The sequence below is a fragment of the Ctenocephalides felis genome, unplaced genomic scaffold (genome assembly GCF_003426905.1).
Source record: "Ctenocephalides felis isolate EL2017-DRISC unplaced genomic scaffold, ASM342690v1 CF-g0.4_SCAFFOLD_01170, whole genome shotgun sequence".
Taxonomy (NCBI): Eukaryota; Metazoa; Arthropoda; class Insecta; order Siphonaptera; family Pulicidae; genus Ctenocephalides; species Ctenocephalides felis.
The window spans coordinates 80404927-80420924 of NW_020537324.1; the positions used below are offsets into that span (position 1 = coordinate 80404927).

Sequence of the window (15998 nt, forward strand, 5' to 3'; positions counted from 1 at the left end):
TTACATAATCAACTAACAAAAAAGCTTTCCAAAAATTTTAGCATTGATTGAAAAAATATTGTACAAAATTACAGTTCGAGATGGACATATATACATATTTTATCCTCCTTTAAGTAACATCATTTATTCAATTCAATTTACAAAAATCCTCCCAAAGATTGCAGGATTGAGCGTTGATTCTGTTACGTATGTAAATTGCGGTAGGCCACGTACTACAAGGTGAATGCGACCTAAAGGCGGCCGTTGGCAAAGGGCGAGTGCGAGGGCAAAAGAAGGCTAAGGCGGAAAATAAAGTAAAGTGGGCACGAAAACACCACCGTTCGTGTTTGGGTTGTTGCCTTGAAAAGAAAACAACTTTGATTGCTATCTTTGAAAAATATTATTTTCATGCGGACAAAAAACACCTGGACAACCGTGCACTAACAAACTAAAATGCCAGCATATACACTAGGGCGGGTCGATTTGTATGGGTAAAAAATGTCATATAGGCACATTTGATTTTCGTGTACTAGGGATCAAAATAAGATACTTTGCCGAATAAACCATATATCTAAAATGAATTCTGATGTCCCGTGCATTCACACAAAGGATCAAATTTTTAAAAAATACTGTTTTGGCTCATTTAGAACCCCTCAATGTCCAAATGTATGACCGACCCCCAGTAACTTTGGAAGGTCGATCTACCCATGCTCATGGTTCACCCCCTGGGACCTCCCTTTAGAGGAGACACAAATTTTCACTTTTAATTCATTTGTCGCGAAGTTATATCTAAAAAATTTTATTTTTAATTTTCAAAATTTTTTCCATGCTATTTTCATACAAAACTTTGATTGAATTGCGCTCTATCTAAAAGACAATATTTAGAGCTAAAACTTTCAGAGAATTGTTTTTTATTAATTTGGAACCATTTGAGCTCTTGGGAGCAAGGAAATTCGAAAATGTCGAAATATTAAGGACCACCCTAATATATATATATATATATATATATATATATATATATATATATATATATTTATTTATTTATTTAGTTTTATCACTTACCTACAATTCCGATCAGAACACTGACCACAGATAACACGATCGGATGCCACTGCATTTTAAGTCCTTTTTATTGATGAAAAGTCTTTTTTTAGATTCACAATTTTTTTTGCGAACTGTCAATTATACAATTTGAAATACTGAAATTCCACTTCAATTCTTGACAAATAATTGTAACTGATACTTTTACTAAAAAAATTCATTTTTTAAATATAACTGACACAATTTATTTAAATTCCTGCAATAGTTTGCAAAATATATATATATATAGATATATATATATTTATATAAATATATATATATAATATTTATAAATATAAATATATATATATATATATATATATATATTTATATTTCTTTAATATTATTTATTAATTTTTTTTCATATTTTTTATATATATTTTCATAATTTTATAATACAAAAATCACTGAACAATAATTGAAATTTAAAACATAAATTAACTAAAAATAAAAATCATAATTAATAATATATTATATTCAGAAAAATAAAATATACAATTATATGATTATATATATATATATATATATATATATATATATACTGATATATCTGTTTATATGTATAATCTGAAAGTTCGTCCAATTTTGAAACGAGGAAACGTAAAATATGTTTTTAATTTTTTTAATTTGGGTTTTACTTCTCAATTTTCAATTTTCTATTCAACTTCTTGAATTTCTAAGTGTTTTCCCTTCTACAGTATATAATTTAGTTTATAATTATAAGTTCTTGTAATCAAATTTTGTTTTAAAAAAATATTGTTAACAAAAATCATGATGATGGAACGTGTCTAGTTCCGAAACGTCGTTAATTAAAAAAATATAAACATAAAAATTTTCAGATAGTGAAATATATACGATAAAAATTTTTCAAGCATCTGGTCAATAATAAAAAAAAATGAAAGAAGTTATTTTTTCCTTATTTAGAGACTGTGAACGTTTCTCGAAAAAAAAGTAAAAAATCAACATATTTGGTGGTCAAAAATAAACATTAGACTCATGCACATCAAATTATCAGATATTTAATCAAGTTTTTAAAAAAGTACTAATTTTGTTACAATTTTTTTGAGTACGGTACCAAGATTTTAAATTTTTAAAGTTTACTTATACGGTTCAAACAAATTTCAAAATTTTCCGAAAAAATGATTCAAAATTTTCAAAAATATATAAAGACTTCAAATATGAATTTTAAATTTACAATTCATTTTGAAAATGTATATATTTTCAGATGGATTTATTCGGCACCTCTTGCTAATGTAAACTTTCTCAAGTACTTTGAGCGATAAGATTGCAACTGTATATTTATGAACGATAAAATATACAGTAATTATAATTATCTATTTGAAAATGTACAAAACAATTGTTGTAAATCATTGATCGATTTTTATTGATTAACTTCCCTTAGGGTAAGTTTAGCAATCGCAAAAAAATCGAAAATGAAAATTTTTATATATCTTTACGTTTCAGAGGTTTCTGAATATTTTGACATACCTTAGAAAAAATGAATGTATGTGTGTGTGCGTGTGTGTATGTGTGTTCGGATACAAATTTTCGTCGACGATTTCGGGAACACGGATGAATTGATTTGAATAATTCAAAAAACATTTCACTTGTATTAACAAGATGAAGAACTGATTAAATTAAGGGGAAGGCAGATCTAGCGGTTTCGGAGATTTAGTGAAAAAAGTAAAAAAAAATCCATTTGGCGGTCGAAAATGATCATTAGACATATGCACATCAAAGTGTCAGATGTTTTATAGAGATTTTAATAATAAATATAAATTTTGTTTACATTCTTATGGGTTCCGTGCCAATGTTTATCCGTTAGACGGCGGCGGGGCGCTTACGCGCTTTGATATTTCGTCTCTATGCAGTTATAGCAGTACGATTGCTTTGAAAAAAAGTTCAGAATTTCCAAACTATTTCAAAATACACTTTTCTTCAAAAAGTCTGCTGCAGTGACCACTGACTGCAACAGTGAGGCCAAAAAAATTCTCGTTAAACTAGATAATATTGTCTGTAAAATGAACTACGATAAAGAAAAAAATCAAAAATTGACAAAATGATGGTGTTTTTTTAAAAAAAGTCGAATTTTACCCAAAATTTTGGTCGTTTTTGGACTGCCAAAGTTCGATTTTTGATCCGATCAAAAAATCGATAGTTCATTTTACGGAGAACTATATATAGAACATGTAAAAAAATTTGATAGTGATCGGATCATTTGTTTTTGAGTAATCGCTGCAGCAAATTCGGAAAATGCTGTTCTGAGAAAAACGCGTTTGAAGATTAAATTATCGTTATACTATATACTATACATATACTCTTTAAATGGCTTTGACTCAAAAACTATTTAAGATATCGATTTAAAAGTTTGGTATGTTATTTTTAAAGGTATATCCTATCAAAATATTAGGTTGTCAAATATCTCCATTCCGCTTTTTTGCTCTTGGTTTATAATACAAAAAGGCGGAAGGGAGATATTTGACAACCTAATATGAAAAAAATGAGATTTGATTTTTTGAAAATTTAACACTAGTTGTGCCCCTTAAACACAAAAATTATGTTTTAAGCAAAAATATATATAAATGTCTAAAACACCTTTAAACAGTCTAACTTAATTTCCACAGTCAAAAAAACTAATATTTTAATTTAAAAAATAAATACACTATGAAAAAAACTTTTCATCAAACTTCATCTCAAGCTGCACTTGCGATAAATCACACGAACCAGTCCCAAGATGGGAATTAAATTAAGTAATTAAATGAATTATCACTAGTATTATAATTAGTGTTTGTTTATATTTTTATTATTTATTTGTTATTATTTCGGTTGTCTCTCATGTCTCTCGATACATGCGCATTGCGTTTTCGCATCTTGCCGCAACGTTTGCCGCAATACTACTGACTAGGACTACTGATACTGATGCCGATACCGACTGGCCGAACGACCGCCTGACTTCTGCCTTGTGCGACTTGGACTGACGCACGCGGAAAGCGGAAAGGACGACGAGAGAGAGACGAGCGCGGAAAAGCGCGGAAAAGCGCCGAAGAGCGGATGAGAGATAAAGATAAATAGGATGCGGAATTCGGGAAAGGAACTAGTCGTGTATAGCATCGAATGCAGTAAACGGAGCGTTTTAGGTCTGAATTTTTTTACTGTGCTCCGAATTGAATGTACACCTTGTCAGATTTTTTTTTTATTTAAACTTTATTGGCCTCCGCTTTACAGCATTTTTAGCCACGTACATTATTCATTTTATTCTTCATCATATTCTATACAATTCTTACATATATATTTCTTATGCATTCATCATATATATACTATCTCTTTTTATATCCTAATCTTCCATTCAATTTTCATTCTTCTTCTTGTTTCTAAATATGTTCTTCTCATCTTCTAAACTTCTTTTTTCCTATTTACTTCTATTTTTTCTTGTATTCTACAAATTAACAATTATTTGGAAGCGCCAGGAGTCGAACCAACGATCTCCTCTGAACCTCTACCTCTGAACTACGTCCGCCACAATTAGGTTCATCTTACCCTCAAGTTCAAAAGTGAAAACAATTCGGGTTCGGGGATGACACCTCTTCTCAATTGTGTAATCACATTTTTTCAAAATAACTATTTTCAGGAAACTCACGATTTTATAAAAACTTTTTTTTCCAATTTGCGCGGCCGCGCAGTATTTAAACATTCATAACTCTGTAAATTTTTGTGTGAAAAAAAAACAATAATAAGCCAGAAAGATCCCTTTGATTTTTATCTATATGCTTTTATACGTATCTTTTATTCTTTTTGAGATATAATGAAAATAATTTCGATTTTTTAAAAAATTGGAAAAAAAAGTTTTTATATAATCGTGAGTTTTCTGAAAATAGTTTGTACTAAAGTAGTGAATCTGCTAGAATCCATCAAGATGTCTATAATGAAGTGAATTCTAGATGGAATGTGAATTGCTTTAATTCTGGTGGAAATGGCGCTCATTAAACCATATGATTTAAAAAAAAACATCGTATATGCTTCTTATTTGCATGATATCTCACTCATTTTACACGCAAAAAACTTGTAACAGCACTCATTTTAAAGCTTATGTTGAGCACTATAAAACCCAATTTCACCAAAATGCATAAAATGTAAAACCTCGATACTAGATGGCTTTAAATACAACAATTAAATCTTGAACGAAATAAAAAATGACTTTGCTCTTTCACATCTTGCTTAATATTTTTCCTAGAACACTTTATGTAATACCGATTCATTAAGATTTTTATTGACATTATTTTGTTCATTACATGATTTTCGTTAAAATGTATATTTTAGGAGATATTTGCAAAAAAACGAAGAAAAACGCCAAAAATATATGAATCTTTAGTGGCCAGTAACTTGAAAAGTATTAGTTTTTTTGCAAAACTATAGAAGACATTTTTTTCTTATGATTAGTTCTTCTATCGATTTATTCGTTTTGAAAAAATTTAATTACACAATTGAGAAAATGTGTCATCCCCCCGAACCCGAATTGTTTTCACTTTTGAACTTGAGGGTAAGATGAACCTAATTCCAAAATTTCATTCAATTCGAAGCACAGTAAAAAAATTCAGAGGTTATACCCTTTTTTCCTCTCCGTTTACTGCACTATTTAGGCAAATTGCTAAAACTTCCCGTACCAAAAATTATTATTTTATCAAAAACGATAAACATTTTTGAAAAAATTTTACTTCAAAAAAATTAGATTTTTGAGAAACTATAAATTTTTGACTAAATATTACTTTTTTTGAAAACAAAATTTTTTTGAAAAGAAAATTGTTTTCTTCATTTTGACATATTTTGGAAATTCTGAACTTTTTTTCATAGCAATCGTACTGCTTTAACTGCATAGAGACTAAATGTCAAAGCGCGTAAGCGCCGCTCCGCCGTCTAATGGATAAGCATTGGTACGGAACCCATAGGAATATAAACAAAATTTATACTTATTGTTAAAATCTCTATAAAATATCTGATAATTTGATGCGCATATGTCCAATGATCATTTTTGATCGCCAAATGGCTTTTTTTACTTTTTTCATTAGACCTCCGAAACCGCTAGGCCTGCCTTCAAGAAAATTCAGATCAGATCATCTTGTCAATACAAGTAAAATGTTTTTAGAATTATTAAAATCGGACGCTCCGTTCTCTTAAAAACTGAGTTACCATTTTTGGAGCTTTTTGCCCCGTATCTTCGGAACGGCTAGACCTGCCTTCGGCAAAAACTAATCAGCACGTCTCCTTATGAAAAGAAAGAGAAAATGAGTAGTTTTTTTGCCGTTTGTTAAAATCAAAATTAGACGATTTATTTGGTATAACGATAGAGTACTTGGTCCCAATAAACATACTAAACCATTAAAGTTCTACGGAAACTGGTTCAATTATAAAAACTATTGATTATTGAAAATTTGCTTTTAGAAATACTCCGAGTCAACGAGTTGATTTTCAATTATGGGTAATAAATCCACTTCCAATTTATATTTTATTGGTTAAGTCGATTATTTACAAATATCGGGAAGTTCATGTAACTTGCAGAATACCAATACCAACTAGTGTGTATTTAATTTTAATGATGATTCTAATTCATATCTAAGCGTTTAAAGTTTTTCTTGAGTTTATCATAAATATTTCAAAATTCTGCGATGTAGAATATTAATTTTAATGTTTGTTATTTTAGTTGATGTACTCTTCTACTTGATATGAGTGTAAAAAAATGGCGAAATTAATAGGAAATTACAAGCCGAGGAAAAACAAGTTTAAGAAGTAAAAAGTGAACTATGAACAAAAGTGAGAAATAAAATGAGGTGCTTTCAAAGATAATAATTTACTAGTAAGTATATATTATAATTTTTTATAAAATATATATTTTAATTTCAATTTCAATTCTGCATTTAGTCTCTGTATTTATTTATATCAGTTTGCATGCTGAATATAAAATATTCGTATCGTTTTCAACGATGTTATTTCATATAAATTATTCATAAATCGGAAACGCTCGCATTTGAAAACGTATACGGATTTGAATTGTATGAAAATATAGATATAGAAACATTTGATATTAAAATCCTTCTTATTTTAATTAATCCGAGAGTTTACTGTATATGGGTGAAGAAAATCTTTTATAAAATAATATTTATATTAAACGAAAAAGATTGAAACTATGCTATACATTTGATAGAAAATTAATGAGAAAGAGTCAACCAAGAAAGTAAAAGAAAGTACCACCAACAACCGGTAAGGGCTAATGCGCTCTAACCTGAAATGAGCGGTCATAGAGCGCAATATAGTATTTTTCAAATAAAACTTTTGAGTTCTTACAAATATTAAATATACATTAATATAGTGATAAAAAAATATTTAAAAACAAAAGTGATAAAAATAGAATAAATACTAATAAAATAAATTTCATGTTAAAAGGAAATGTGAAATTCTTTAAATCTGTGTTGGTTGAAATTTTAAAATTCATAATCTGAAATGAAAATACAAATAAGCCCAGAATCGCAAAAGAAATAATTCATAAAAATATTATAATTATCATAATATAAATCTGAAATATGTAATTGTTATTTACTTTATTTAATTGAATATATTATATAGAATTGTTATCCATATACATGATGGATTTAAAATTTTAAGTTAAAGCTAAATATTATATTATATTCTGAAATAGAAAATTTATTAATTTATTTATTTTTAAAATAAATAATTCTTAAGGGCTTTTAATCCGTTACCATGGCAACGTAGAGGTAACACCTGCGACAGGTGTTGTAAACAAACATGAAATGACAGTGAAATAAATAGAGTTTATATTTTATATTATTATTTATTAAACTATTTAAAGTGTTTATTATCAATATTTAAAAAAAGGAATGGCATTTGAAATGTGCTATAGCGGAAATTCTATACCGGTGAGTAATAATTGCTAATTTTACATATATATATATATATATATATATAATTACATATATATATATATATATATATATATATATATAATTATATATATATATATAATTATATATATATATATATATATATATTAAAAGTTATTATTATTATTTGCAGAAAGTTTTCTTGAACTTCTTGATTTTGAAATTTTATATAATGATTTCAAATTTTAGCAAATATATTTTGAAATTAAAAAAATCGAATTGAAACAAAAGAAAAGAGCTGAAAAAAAAGAATAGAATTAGAAATTGAATTAATGAAATCATTTCGGCTATTCTAGTACTAAAAAAGCCATATTATTAATTTACTAATTAATTTAAATCAAATAGAAATCATTTAGGCAATTTTAGTACTAAAAAGCCATGTTATTAAGTTACAAATGATTTTAAATCAAATAGAAGACATTCTATATCTCTGTTTAGAAAATAGCTGTACTAGATTACATTTGGAAAAATGAAGTATATAACTGTATACAATGGTCAGAAAACGGTTACTTTACAAATATACTTTATTTTTTGAGTATTATTATAGCAGTTAAATAAAGAAAAGATTAAGATTAATCAGAAGTCTGTGATGTTTTGGTTTAATACCTAATTTTTTTTGCATTATGATAATCCTTTTATAAAAGTCCATACAACTGCTTAAAGGCATAATGTAACTTCCACCATAATATTATTTTAAAATTTTTAATTTCAAATTTCCCGCCTGTCATTAAGAAATAAGATAAATATTAATCTAAAGTCTGTGATGTTTTGGTTTAATGTAGATCAAATGCGGATATTAGTATTTGGATAATTTGCAATATATGGATTCAGGACATTTTTTTTTACTTTTTATGAAATAACTTTAAATTATCTTCTCGGACATTATGATTTGTTTACATCATTAAAAACTAGATAAAATTTACTAAAATCTAGTAAAAATTCTAGTATACAGTTGCATATTAAAATTTTGAATAATTTGTAGTTGAAATGCGGACTTAAGTGTTTCTATAAATTGCATTATATTTATGGAGTTTGAGAATTAGGAATAAGGTGGCATTTTTTACTTTTCTTCAAATAGTTTCAAATTTTCTTCTCGGACATTATAATTTGTTTATATCAGTAAAAACTAGATAAAATTTACTAAAATCTATTAAAAACTGTTAATAGTAATGTTTGAGTATTAAAATCTTGAATAATTCGTGGTTGAAGTGCAAACTTTTGATAAAAATCCACTTCCATCATGATTAAATTTCCAATTTCAAATTTCCCGCCTGTCATTAAGAAATGAGTTAAATATTAATGAGAAATATTAATGAGTCTGTGATGTTTTGGTTTAATATCATTTTTTTATCATTATGATAATTCTTTATGCCTAAAGGAAATATGCCACTTCCACCATGAAATTATTTTTAAATTTCTTATTTCAAATTTCCCGCCTGTCGTTAAGAAATAAAATAAATATTAATCAGAAGTCTGTGATGTTTTGGTTTAATAACACTTTTTTAACATTATGATAATGCTTTTATACAAGTCCATACATCTTGCCTAAAGAAAAAATGTAACTTCCACCATGATATTATTTTTAAATTTCCAATTTCAAATTTCCCGCCTGTCATTAAGAAATAAGATAAATATTAATTAGAAGTCTGTGATATTTTGGTTTAATACCTTATTTTTTTTAGCATTATGATAATCCTTTTATTATTAAAGGCAAAATGCCACTTCCACCAAGGCTATCTTCTAAATTTCCACTTTCAAATTTCAAATTTCCCGCCCGTCATTACCCTGAAGTTGGTTTCTATCCAAACATGTATACTCCTACTATAGATGTACATGCGGTGTCCTAACCTCAAAATTTTCGATACGTTTACTTCGCAGCAAACGGGATCACGAAAAGTTGAATATTATTTAAAATAAGTGAATAACCAGTGAATTGAGTTGATAAAACAAGAAACTGTGTGTGCATTTACGAGTAAGTATAATTTTATTTAATAATCATACTTTTAGAATAAGATTTTTGTATGTTTTTGGCAAGTCAATGAAGGTTAGGTCGAATGGTAATTGATTTATGAAGAAGTTTTCACAAATTTTGACTAAAACTTGAGGATTCAGTATTAATTGGCGAGTGGAAATGTATATTGTTAAGTACAAGGCAAAATTAGTACTGATTTTTATTATGTACAGGTTAATATTGAATATGACTTGTTCTAATCACTTTTTTTTTAATTTGTAGAACACTTAGACTAAAACTATTGTCTAAACAGTCTTTATTTCTTATGTTCAAAAATTACCATTAAGAGTGGATACAAAAAAGTTGTATTCGGGTATCATTTCAAGAATAATACACGATTATAAAGTGAATAAATTATATATAGTTCAGTAAACAAGGACTAGGTTGTACGGTTTTGTGAATTATTTGACTTGTGAAGATTCTAGAGAAGTATTTAACAATTTTATTGAATACGTTGATTAATTGATGAGTATTGTAGTTTATGTTTTTGGCAAATTAGTACTAACTTTGATATGTCCAGGTTAAGATCTTGTTATAATCATTATTTTTCATTTGTAGAGTACGTGGGCTAAATTGTCTTTATCACATTTAAGCTTTAACCTTAACAGTGGATCCAAATAGCTCTATTCGGGCATCATTTCAAGAGTTTTGTTAATAAAGGCTAATATCGAACATGCTCTAATCATTTTTTTTAATTTATATAAAACATTTCCAAAGTGTCTGAGGTTAAAATAAGATATTAATAAGGTCTTTTTATCTCATTTTTGTGCTTTACGAATAACTGTAAACACAAAAACTTGCATTCAGGTATCATTTCAAGGGTTCGGTTGATATTAAACAAAACCGTAGAGGCTAATGTTGTACAGGACTTGTTTTAATCATTATTTTTGATTTTGGTAAAGTATTGTTTCAAAAACCAAGGTATATAACACTCTTCATTTTTAATACTTGAGTATTGTGAATCACTATAAACACAAAAAATTGCTTTCAGATAACTTTGTAAGAACTCGGTGAATATTAAATAAAACTGTGAAGGGTAAAATTCAACACTACTTGTTCCAATCATTTTGTTTTTCAATTGGTGTAAAAAATGATGTCGAAAAAGTATTTATTTCTTATATTACTTATAACTGTGAATATAAACAGTTGTATTCGGATATCATTTCAAGACTTTGGATGATGCATTATTTAATTTCTATTAAATTCTGTAATAATAGCTATCGTTATTGATTAAGAAATAATTGAGGAATAGAATTATACATCGTGTACATAAGACAAAGTTAGTACTAATTTTTGTATGTGCAGAGAGAAGTTTATGTTTTCACCAAAAAATCCGATTTGCTAATTGTACGTTTTCTCAACGTTTCAAGTCATTCTGAATAGTTTTAGACTAAGTTTGGAATAGGTATGTGTGTGAGCCGATTTTTCAGATTTTTTCTTTTAAATTTGAAGGTCCTATTTCAAAAGGCTTAGTTCAAAATGTTCAAACAGTCCATATTTTTTATATTTAATAATTTTTAAAGAGCAGTGCATATAAAGAATTGTATTTGTATATTATTTCAAAAATTTATTCAATTTTGACTTTATTAGTCTTGGTTTGTTTGATCAGTTTTTGTTTAGAAAATATCTATGACTCTGTATTAATTTTTAATTAAATTTATAATTTTTTAAGAATAATATCATTCAAATTTTGCATTTTATTACATCTAAATTATAAGTATAATGCTATCAGAAATATAATGTTGTACTTTTTTCTTGATTTTTTTTCATTTAATTTATTTTCTTCTAATATATTTAGCAATCTGTGAATTTTGTACGTTTTTTTTACATCTTTTTGAATTACTTGGAAATTTCGCTTTGATTACTTTGTTTTATATGTAAAAACTAGATAAAATTTACTAAAATCTAGTAAAAACTATTACATATACTTGGATATTAAAATTTTGAATAATTCGTAGTTGAAATGCGGACTTCAGTATTTCTACATTTTGCATTATGTATATGGAGTTGAGAATAGAGTCGCTTTTATTTTACTTTTCTCCAAATAACTTGATTTTCTTCTTGGCCATCATAATTTGTTTACATCAGTAAAAACTACATAAAATTTACTAAAATCTAATAAAAACTGATATATACACTTGCATATTGAAATTTTGAAAAAATCGTAGTTGAAAGCAGACTTTAGAATTTTCATAATTTGCTAGAACATTTTTTACTTTTCTTCAAATTATTTTTATTTTTTTTTGCACATTATAGTTTGTTTACATCAGTAAAAGCTAGATAAAATTTGCTAAAATTTAGTAAAAACTGTTATATACACTTGGATATCGAAATTTTGTATAAAATGCGTTGTGATAGATTTACATACTTCTATGTTTCAACCGAATTATATAACTTTGTTTTTATTTTTTTTTTAATTTTGCATATTATTACTTAATACATCTTTAAAATTAATGTTCGAATATTTTAAAAAAATATAATGCTAGCAGAATAAATTTTAAAAGAATAAAATAAATGTTAAAAGTTATTAGAAGAAGAAGAGTTGAAACTTTTCTAAATAGATATATTATAAATTATCACATATATTACGAATTATTCCAAAATTTAATATTAAGTGTATATAACAGTTTTTACTAACTTTTACGAAAAATTTACCTAGTTTTTGCAAAATTTCCAAGATATTCCAAGAAATATAAAAATTGTACGGAATTCACATATTGCTAATTATGTTATTAATATAAAATATAAAAAATCTGTTCACACACACACACATACTTTTTCCTTAAATTTGGTCTCATTCGATTCAGAATGGCTTGAAACGTCGAGAAAACACAAAATTAGCCATTCGGATTTTTTGATGAAAACATAAACTTCTCCTTCGGGAAGTTAATAATAAAACACTTTTTTAAATGTTTTTAATTTCAACAAATACAATAATTTTAAAGTTTTCAAAAAAAATTAGGACTTCTTTTAAATAAAAAATCATTTTTGGTACGGGAATTTCCAGCAATTTGCCTTAAGGCAAGTTGCCTTACTAATTTTTTTCACATTAAAAATTTTTCTAATATGTAAATTCAATTTATTTATTTTTCCTGATAACATATTATTCTTCAAAGACTTCGCATAAATATTTCAACCTATTTTGAGAATCTAACATAATTTTCTAATTTTTTAAAGATTGATTTTAATACTAATTACGAATTTAAAAAAATCTGTTCACACACACGCACACACATACTTTTTCCTTAAATTTGGTCTCATTCGATTCAGAATGGCTTGAAACGTCGAGAAAACATAAAATTAGCGAATCGGATTTTTTGATGAAAACATAAACTTCCCCTTCGGGAAGTTAATAATAAAACACTTTTTTAAATGTTTTTAATTTCAAAGGTCTTTTTTTTCAAAAATCTAATATTTTCAAAGTTTTCAAATTTAAAAAAAAAAAAAATTTTTGGTACGGGAATTTCCAGCAATTTGCCTTAAGGCAAGTTGCCATACTAATTTTTTTCACAATAAAAATTTTTCTAATATGTAAATTCAATTTATTTATTTTTCCTGATAAAATATTATTTTTCAAAGACTTCGCATAAATATTTCAACTTATTTTGAGAATCTAACAGAATTTTCAAATTTTTTAAAGATTGATTTTAATACTAATTACGTATTTAAAAAACATCTGTTCACACACACGCACACATATACTTTTTCCTTAAATTTGGTCTCATTTGATTCAGAATGGCTTGAAACGTCGAGAAAATATAAAATTAGCGAATCGGAATTTTTGATGAAAACATAAATTTCTCCTTCGGGAAGTTAATAATAAAACACTTTTTTAAATGTTTTTAATTTCAAAAAAGTCTTTTTTTTTCAAAAATCTAATATTTTCATTAAAAATGTTCTAATATGTAAATTCAATTTATTTACTTTTCCTGACAAAATATTATTTTTCAAAGACTTCGCATAAATATTCCAACCTATTTTGAGCATCTAACATAATTTTATAATTTTTTAAAGATTTATTTTAATACTAATTACGAATTTAAAAAAAATCTGTTTACACACACGCACACACATACTTTTTCCTTAAATTTGGTCTCATTTGATTCAGGATGGCTTGAAACGTCGAGAAAACATAAAATTAGCGAATCGGAATTTTTTGATGAAAACATATACTTCTCCTTCGGGAAGTTAATAAATGTTGAAACAAGTTTTATACAAAATTTAATTTATCAAAGTGTGCGTACTTGATTGTCATATTGAAAAAACTAAAGTGCTTGCTTGGATGATAACATATAATGTTATTTTTTGTTTCCAATTTTGGCTGATTTTCAGAAATGGGTGTGGTGAAGACTCAATCTCCGCAAAAACATCAGCAGAATAATAATAATAAGGCTGGTAATAAAAACAAGAGAAAGCGCGATAATAAACCAAAACAGGAGAATAAAAATCAGCAGAATGGAGGACAATTTAATAAAAAGGCGAATGGTGATGCTTTACCGAAGCCGAAAGTTTCTGATTTGGATAAACTAGTCAATGCTAAACCTGCTAAGAAGGATAGGAAAAATAAAGGGCTAGAAGGTAATCAGAATAAACCAGAAACTAAGCCGGAGTTTAGTAAAAATAAAGGGCTAGAAAGCAATCAGAATAAACCAGAAACTAAGACGGAGTTCAATAAAAATAAGTCGGAATCAAATTCAAATAAACAGGACTCCAACAATAAGCAAGAAGTCAATAAAAGTAGTCCTGTCCAACAGCAAGGCAAAAAGAAAAAGACCAGATCACGCAATAAGAAGAACAAAGAACAAAAACCACAGACTACTGTTACATCTGATACATCCCTAAACGATTCAACAAAATCTGTCGACGACCCCATCAAGAACAAACGCCAGAAAAAACGCGAGAAGACAAAGAAAAAACTCCAAGTCTTCAAAGAAAAAGTAGCACAAGCCAAAGAAGGCATCATCAAACCCGACGAACTAAACCTGGAGTCCATCCAAAAAAAAATAGCAGACATCGGAGAACCAAACACCAATTCTGGAAAGAGACGTCTGCGCAAGTTGAAAAAACTAGAAAAATTGGCTTTAGGCAAAACAGATGAAGTCGCTAAAAAAGATGACAAGCAAACCACTAAAACTGTATCCAAATCCGTTAAACGCAAGGAACGACGTGATGGTAAAATCGCGAAGGAAATCGCTGACCAGAAATTACAGAATGAAATTTGGGAAGAGGATACCAAAAAATGTGAGCAGAGGCTTCAGCAGACTAAACCTAAGCCAAAGGCGAAGGAACCTGAAAAAGACAAGGGTAAAGGTAGTAAAAGATCTATAGAAGATGATGATGATGAGGATGCTGAATCTGATTACGAAGTTGAACGTATGATAAAAGCTGATAAGGTTACCAAAAAACTTAAGGCTGACGTACCTATGGATTCTGAAGACGAGGATGAGGAAAGTGATGAGATGGAAGTCGAGGAAGATGATGACGATGATGATGATGATGCTGAAGCTGAAGCTGAAGATTCACTAGTTGATAATGAAGCCGAAGAATCTGATGATGACGATGAAGAAGCAACAGAAGTCGATGACGAATCTGAAGAAGTTGATGATGAATCTGACGAGGACGAGGAAGACGAGGCTGACACCCATGACGAAACTCTTGATGATTCCCAAGTGACTATTGAAGACACCGATGACGATGATGACGTTAAAACCAGTTCCTGCAGATACAAAGAAACCACCAAAACAAGTCGATAGTAAAACACAAAAGAAATTCCTAATATTTTAAACAAACTGAAGATAAAAAAGATGGCACAAATAAAATAAGAACCCTAAAGAGCAACCACAGAAAAAGGAACTCGATCCGGAAAAATTGAAACAACTAGTTGGAAAGAATGCTCGATGTTGTTTTTGTAGGTAATTTACCGTATACTATAGATAAGGATACTTTTGAAAACACATTTTGATAAAGCAGGACAGGTA

General features: G+C 27.6%; 1 protein-coding gene across 1 annotated transcript in view; it reads left to right on the forward strand.

Annotated features, from left to right (window-relative positions):
• Positions 1 to 9851: 9851 nt before the first annotated feature.
• The window catches only part of LOC113368252 (glutamic acid-rich protein-like), a gene marked incomplete in the record, with an annotated part of 12613 nt that continues 6466 nt past the window's right edge, over positions 9852 to 15998 (forward strand). Inside the window, 2 exon segments of the mRNA XM_026609813.1 lie at positions 9852 to 9981; positions 14341 to 15499. Coding sequence (XP_026465598.1) covers positions 14355 to 15499 — 1145 coding nt within the window.